Here is a 7,742-nt window from a genome sequence, read left to right on the forward strand (position 1 = left end):
TCTGTGCTCAAAAAGTCATTTTTCTTAGTGGTGTTTACTAAAGTAAGCCATTGATCATCTTTATTTGAACCAACCCATAAACAAATGCTGCTATTTAAATATAGCGGGTTTGGTGTCTCGTGACGTAAATCCAATGACGCTACTAGCACGGATGATTTAGTAAATGAAAACTAAAACACGTGCTGCGTCCCAATTCGCGTACTTATACTACGCCCTAAAAGAATGTACTTTTTTTGTGAAGGAAAAGTATATACTTTTGAGTGTGTAACAGTACAGTATGCAAGCTTTGGGTCACACTACTTCCTTGTTAAAGATTGTTATGTTGCTTTTGAGCAAATCATCCACACATCATGCACATTTCTTTCATATTTAATTTCCTACCTTAATAGAGAAGCAGCAGCAGCAGGATTATCTGCCATCCAAGAGTCATTCATGCAGAGAAATCTCCTCAAGTCTTTGGATAATTATGCACACAGACGTTAATGTCTAAGCAGATAAAATATAACACGGAAAACACGATTTAAATATGTTCCAGTTAGCTAGATGTTGAATAACAGCCATACAAACATCTTTACCGAAGCCTCTCTACTTGACAGTTGGTCTCGTGCGTCCATCATGTTTGTAGTTTATTTACACTTTTCACCCGCATTTGTAGTTTTAATCAAATTCACGTCCAACGCACAATATACTTTGGGCAATATCAGCGGTTAGAGTATGGACGCTTCTACACTTTATATTTTCACCGGAAGTAGTAAACCATCTGTAACCTTTGGCATACTGTTTTCAACATATTACGATTTGGGACTGTTACAAACCCCTGATGTTAGTCCAGGGGATGGTGGGGTTTGACATTTATTTGTAATTAAAATATATTTATACAACAGTGAATAAGTGCTAAAGACAACCAAAAATAATACCAAAATTGTGATTTTATTTATATTTCCCAAAGTGAACAAAAACAACGAATAAATCCAAAATAAAGAAAATAAAGTAAGGCAAAATATACTATTTACAATATTTACAACACTGAAACAAATACAAAGACAGGAGAGCTGGCAGAAGGGACGTGGGCGGTGCTAAAGGAACGAAAAGAACAAAACCCAAACTAAATCTAACTTCCCAGAAGCATCAAGCTAACTAACTATGTGAAAACAAAATAATTAGCACGAGAAGAGTCTTCTGAGTCCTGACTGTCTACTCTATCTATCTATCCAAAAGTACAAGGGGTGGCGCTCGCCCCTAACCTAATGTACTATACAGAAGAGTAGTCCTAAGTGTTGCAAAATGTATGTCACGTGACCTTCTTGCCTGTCCGCTTCATCCAAGCCTCGTAAACAACGTTAAACAGAGAAATGGAGGGATCTACAAATAACGGATGGATAACGTGCACACAGAAACGGGCAACAACAAAATACACAGTTAGACGGGTTTTTTCGTAACGCAACAAGAAAACAAGATAAAAAAAGGGAAAAGAGAGAGATTGGTGAGTGGTCTGGCACGCGCTTTTATGGTGGGTGGTCTTTGCTTATTGGATGTGACGTAAGAATGACGTAACCAGGGGAGAAATGACCGACTGAATAGACCACTGAACGGAACCTGTGAATAATGAAAGCAGATTTGGGAGAGCAGAGAGAGAGAGAGAAAACACAAACAGAGCACAAATAACACAAATATGTAACACTCCCACCCATAAGAACAAACATATTATATTGTTTGTTTTAAAAAAAACATTTGCGAAATAAAAAAATGAAAAAAACTCGCAAAACAAACCATGTGGTTTAATTACCAACTAATACTAATTCTATTTTCAAATACTATTTAGGATGGAAAGTATGCGAATTGGGACGCAGCACAAGACACAACAATCGGTCAAAAAAGATTTTCGTTAACTGAAATGAAAAATTCACAATACATAAAAAAAAAATCTGAAATAAAATAATGATTAGCAAAAATAATAATAAAATAAATCTGATTTAATAAGCACTCTTTGTATGGTGGAAAATCTGACCTGCGGCTGTTAATAGATATCTGTGATAGAGCATAGATCTCAACCTCAAATTCCTGGAGGGCCGTAGCTCTGCACAGTTTTGCTTCAACCCTATTCTAGACCAGCTAATCCAACTAATCAAGGTGTAAGAGACTACTAGACGCTAGTTTGAACACCTTGATTAGTTTGATCCAAGCGGCAACCTCCTGCTCTCCCTCGGGAAGCCAATACGGAAGTAACTGAAACTGCAATTCATCAAAATTCCGCTAGTCCTGGCTCCATAATAGAGCAAATTGCAATTGAGCCCACTGTTAGAATGGCCAACGTTACAGCAGAAAAATAGGTGTTTACAGCCTGGTACAAAGAACGATTTTGGTTCATATAGCTATTATTACCCTCCATGACAACTGTGAGGGGGTGAATTTTTTTATAACTCATCCATTTCCTTTATATTAGGTTATATTAAGTTTGCATAATTAAGGGCGTGGCCACTTGAGTGACAGTTAGGTCTCGCTGGTCGCCGTCACTTCACCTCAGCTGAATCCGGCAGATTAGCCACTGATCTCGGCATATTCATCGTATTTTTGTTTTGTTTTATGTGTCTTTACACAGTCAGCTGCCTTTTGGACTTATTTCTTACAATTATCAGATGATATGGCATGCTGTGTGCACTTAATTGTGCTCACAAACCGTTCAAGAGGCCTCGTTTCCCATGTGAGTAAAGTTATATACTTATATATCATCTCTATAAATGTATTTGTTTTATTTAAGATCATTTATCCTTAATGTTTTTCTTTAGACCCGTAAAGCACTCCAGAATCTGACAGATTGATTAGCTGTAGGCTCTAGAACAGTCATTTGAAGCGTTATCATACAGTGTTATGCTGGAGTTCATCAATAGTCTTGCATTTACTAACACACACTATATCTGAAGTGTTTGGAAGTAATTCGCTTTTTCCTCCTGTAGAAAAACGTCATAAGAACAATGTTTAGTGGCTCACAATATTACTACAGTGTTTTTGAAAGTCTAAACACTTTATTGATATAGTGTACAGCCAAGCACATGTGGTCAGAACACAAACAAGTCGCAGGTAATAAAGGATCAAGCGTTTCTCCCAAAGTAAAGTCTGTCTGCCAGGTCTAAGCAAAATGCCAGCAGGTGTCTGTAGCTCCGCTCACTCTCCGCCTCTTTGCCCTTGTTTGGTATCCTGCCGTGGGTGCGATGACGCGCGAACAAAATGCCGACGGTGGGCCGCGCCTACTTGTAGCTTCTTTTGCAGTGTTCAGAAACCTATGGGTGACGTCACGGATGCTACGTCCATATATTTTACAGTCTATGGTTTGATCAGTTGTGTTTGATTAGGGTTGGAGCAAAACTGTACAGAGCTACGGCCCTCCAGGAATTAAGTTTGAGACCTATGCTGATGATTTCACAGACAAACAAGCATGCTTTATTTATTATTATATACAAAAACATAATATCTCTGAAAACATAAAACATGTGTTCCATCCTTTATTCATTTGCCAGAAAACTAGTAAACTAGGCATACAAAAATGGACGATTTTAAAAAAGGAGGCGTGGCACCCAACCCCGCCCCTAAACCCAACCATCATTGGGGGATAAACAAATCATACTAAATTGTACGAATGAGATCATACAAATTCATACAAATTAGCCACTAAATCAAAAACTTATGAATTGCTGTAAGATTGTGTTGAATAATCACACGTCATATTTTTTATGAAAAGGTTAAGTAGCATAGTTAGTCAAGTAGATGCAAATTTTCTTATGAAATGAGTATTTTTCGCATCCTCCTGCTCAGTAATTTTAACTTTTATAACAAAGACTAGCTGTCTTTTATTGTCTTAAAAGTGAAATAACCCTGTTGGCGCCAATAGCCTAGTGGTTAGTGTGTTGACATATAGCACCCAGGTGCTCGCGGCGACCCGAGTTCGATTCCCGGCTCGAGGTCCTTTGCCGATCTTTCCCCTCTCTCTGCTCCCCACACTTTCCTGTCTTTAAATCTCCACTGTTCTATCAATAAAGGTGAAAACCCCTAAAAAAAAAAGTGAAATAACCCAACATAATGCCCTCGTTTTAGAGGAGAAGTTCAGACGGCAAGAGGTTTTGCAACTCTAAAGAGATTATTTTTGCTGATTTAGTTATGCACAGGTAAAAATTGGGCCTTATAAGGTTAATATAATAGATTTTTTTTATAAGGCAGATTATTGAATTAGTTTTGAATTCCTTCATCTTGAAAACTTTACAAACTGGATATCTGCACTAGGAATTCATGACTAAAGAAATCTGTCATTTAATACAGAAACATCAATTGTGTGATTCCACTTATACAAAAAAAATATATATGTCAAAAATATTTTAAATGGAACATATTAGTCAAGTCAGCTGCCAAGTAAACTTTTGAATACCAAGTATGCAGTCAGTGTTTAGGTATGATGATTTTATTTATTAAAAAATAGAATTTTTATCATTAATAATATATAGCGCAAAAAAACAGACAATGTGTAAGTTTTGTTGTGAAAATCTGGCAACCCTTTATGAAAGGACGTTATGTGGTAAACACATCACAACAGACTGATCAATCTGACTAATAGAGCAGATTCAGGCTTTCAAAAAAGAGACTAGAGAATACAGAGACTCAATTTTTTTTTAAGAAAATGATTTTCATTGATTGATCATGCTAATTAATTGTAGAAGACTTCTATGACTGATTAAGAACGTTTAAAAAAGCGTAAAACAAGCACTTAAAAACGCTCATTTTTATTGTGCTATGGATGTGATTTACATCTCAAATCACGCAGCTTGGGAACCACCCAGAATAACCTTATAGGGCTTTATTTTAATGATCTAGGCGCAAAGTCTAAAGCACAGGGTCAAAAGCATTAAGGACGAGTCCAAATCCACTTTTGCTATTTTAAAGACGGAAAAATACGCTCTGTGCCGCGGCGCATGGTCTAACACGGTTGTGCTTATTCTCTTAATGAGTTATGGATGTGTTTTAAGAATAAACCAATCAGAGTCTCATCTCCCATTCCCTTTAAGAGTCAGTTGCGTCATGCCATGGTGCATTTGCAATTTACATAGTGGACTTTGTAAGTGGAAAAACTGAACGCTTAACTAGCAGTGAAAAACAGTTTAACTGAATGATTTTTTCAAAACTATTTCTAAATTCAGTTCTAATTTCCAGCAAACGAATAAACGAACAATAATAACGAAGTTATTTCCAAACACACATGCTATGCTCCATATAGTCCAAAACCTGACAGATGGACAAATCCAAGCTTGTTTTTAATAAAACAAATATAAATATGCATATAATAAACAACAATAATAATAATAACATTATACAAAAGCAAATTGTCATGAATAAACTAAAAAAAGGCAAACGCATCTTGCGCCGGGTGTATGATAGGGCCCATGGTGTTTCAAGCACCACTCTCGCTTTCTTCAGGAAACAGATATTTAAATATGACTATATTAATTTACTACGACTTTGCACATTTTACAGTTCCCATAGATTTAGCACTGAATGCTTGCCAACTTTGATGTAATGTCATACAGACTGTTCCCAAAGGCTCTCAATTATTCATTTATAAGTTGCTCGAAGAAAAAAACACGTCAGATCAGAACACGGGCAGAAACATCTTGTCGAAAGGCAGTTTTACACAAACAACATGAAACAACCCCTGCAGAAATACCTGGGACTGATATCAGACTGACCTCTGGTGGACAAACAGCTTATATACAACAGATTCAAAAACCTGATGTATTTTCTATTGCCTACATTGACGCAAATCTAAAGGGTTTTGTAACAAGAATTAAGACACTCTGCTGACAGACAAGCATGTATTTGTCATAGTTAAAAACATTTATTTCCAATACATTGAGCCTGTTAGAATAACAGCATTTTTAAAAACATCTTAGAAACAGCATTTAAACATTACGTAAGAAATTCAGAAATATTTACACATTTATATAAATACTGTTAATAAAAACTCCACACTTTCATATATGGGGGGATATCATAAAACATGTTGAGACCATAAATACAACTAAAGAAGAAAACTAAAAGATCAATCCATTTTAGGACTAATTGGATGTTTAATCCTAAAAATGGTCTTAATTTTCCTTTTTAAAAAAAGGGAAATTGTTATTAAAGTAATTTTTTTGCTTGCTCCCAACCAGTTTAGAGAGAAAAATGACCTGAGCATGTTTTAATGAGATTCTCCCTTGTAATAATTTAGTTTTTAATGGCAATTCCCAATAAACATTGTGCTTAAAAGGTTACAGTTTCCCCCAAAAATAAAACTTCTGTCTTCATTTACTCTTCCTCATGTTGTTCCCAACCTGTATGAGTTTCTTTAGCGTAATACACAAGTAGATAATTAAAAAATATATTCTTCAACATTTTTCAAAATATCTTCTTTTAAGTTCCACATTAAGAAAAGAAAGTGTCATACAATGAATAAACGCTGACTTAATATTCACTTTTAGCGATCTGTCACTAAAAGACTCTCAAAATCATCACAGCCCTGTTTTAATTGAGGAAGCGGGACAGATCCTCTCTGATCTCAGCCTCGTCCCAGGGGCCGTGAATGTTGTCCTTGTGCCTCTGCAGATGAACCAGCAGCAGTGGACAGAGTAGAGTCAACATTAACAGAGCCACTGAGAGAAGAAGAGCTCCCTCGGGCCACATGCTCCCCAAACCCCCGACTCCGGCCAAACACACCAGAAGCGCTGCCCAGGGGAAGCTCCAGTCCGCCTTCTCCCGCACACGTTGCAGCAGGCAGGGCCAGAGAGCGAACACCAACAGCGCGCAGGTAAGCATGGTGAAGGTGTGCAGAGCTCCGGGCAGACGAGATGCTAGACACACCGACCCGAACAGAGCCGCGTTTAGGGAAAGACTTCCTGGTGGACTGGGGTGAGCGTATGGGAACGACACCAGATGAGCCAGGAGCATAACCGCCGACATGGCGTACACAGTATCAGTGCTGACTGACTCAGTCAGAGTCTTTAAAACTGGCGAAAACCCAAAAGTAAACGCCAGGAACACAGCAGCGCTCTGCAGATCCGCAAGACGTGTCCGTTTGCCATCGCCGGCTCCTCCCAGGACCTCATAGAGCCCATATCCAAACAGAGCGCAGCCCAGGCAGACCCATAACACAGCGGACGGTGCCAGCTCGCCCTGCTCCATGTAGGACCACAGTGTGAGGAAGAGGGCTACGCAGGACACCTGCTGGGCGATGAGACCCGTCTCGCGAACCACGGCCCAATAGCGATACTGGCGGACGCGGATGTTGCGCCGCAGCTCCTCCAGGAAACGCCGGTCCACATAGTTGTCTGGGAACGGCTGCCGTTCATAGAGCACTTTCCTCCAAGGGATGGCCGAAGGTGCCCCTGGACCGCTGTCTGCTCCCATCGCCTGTCCAAATCAGAGAACACAGTGACTGAACATTAGGCATGCATGATATTGGAACAAGTTTGACATTGCAATGTTTTGTTTTGCTGCCACATATACAGTGAACAAATAAGTATTGAACACCTCATGGTTTTTTTTTCCTGGGAATAATATTTCCAAAGGAGCTGTTGACATGGAATTGAAGAAGATTTTGGTAAAACCCGAACAATACAAACATAAAAATAAACAAAACAGATCTGAAAAATAAGTTAAGTGTAATAACAATGGAATGACACAAGAAGAAAGAGCTGAACTACTGAAATGTATTTAATACT

The 7,742-nt window shown here is 38.4% G+C and overlaps 1 protein-coding gene across 1 annotated transcript in view; it reads right to left on the reverse strand.

Moving 5' to 3' along the window:
- Window positions 1-5,853: 5,853 nt before the first annotated feature.
- The window catches only part of pigc (phosphatidylinositol glycan anchor biosynthesis, class C), a 6,058-nt gene continuing 4,169 nt past the window's right edge, over window positions 5,854-7,742 (reverse strand). Inside the window, exon 2 of the mRNA XM_056445578.1 lies at window positions 5,854-7,431. Coding sequence (XP_056301553.1) covers window positions 6,547-7,428 — 882 coding nt within the window. The 5' untranslated portion in view covers window positions 7,429-7,431 and the 3' untranslated portion in view covers window positions 5,854-6,546. The remainder of the gene's footprint in view (window positions 7,432-7,742) is intronic.

Source organism: Danio aesculapii, chromosome 20 (genome assembly GCF_903798145.1).
Source record: "Danio aesculapii chromosome 20, fDanAes4.1, whole genome shotgun sequence".
In the NCBI taxonomy this organism is placed as follows: Eukaryota; Metazoa; Chordata; class Actinopteri; order Cypriniformes; family Danionidae; genus Danio; species Danio aesculapii.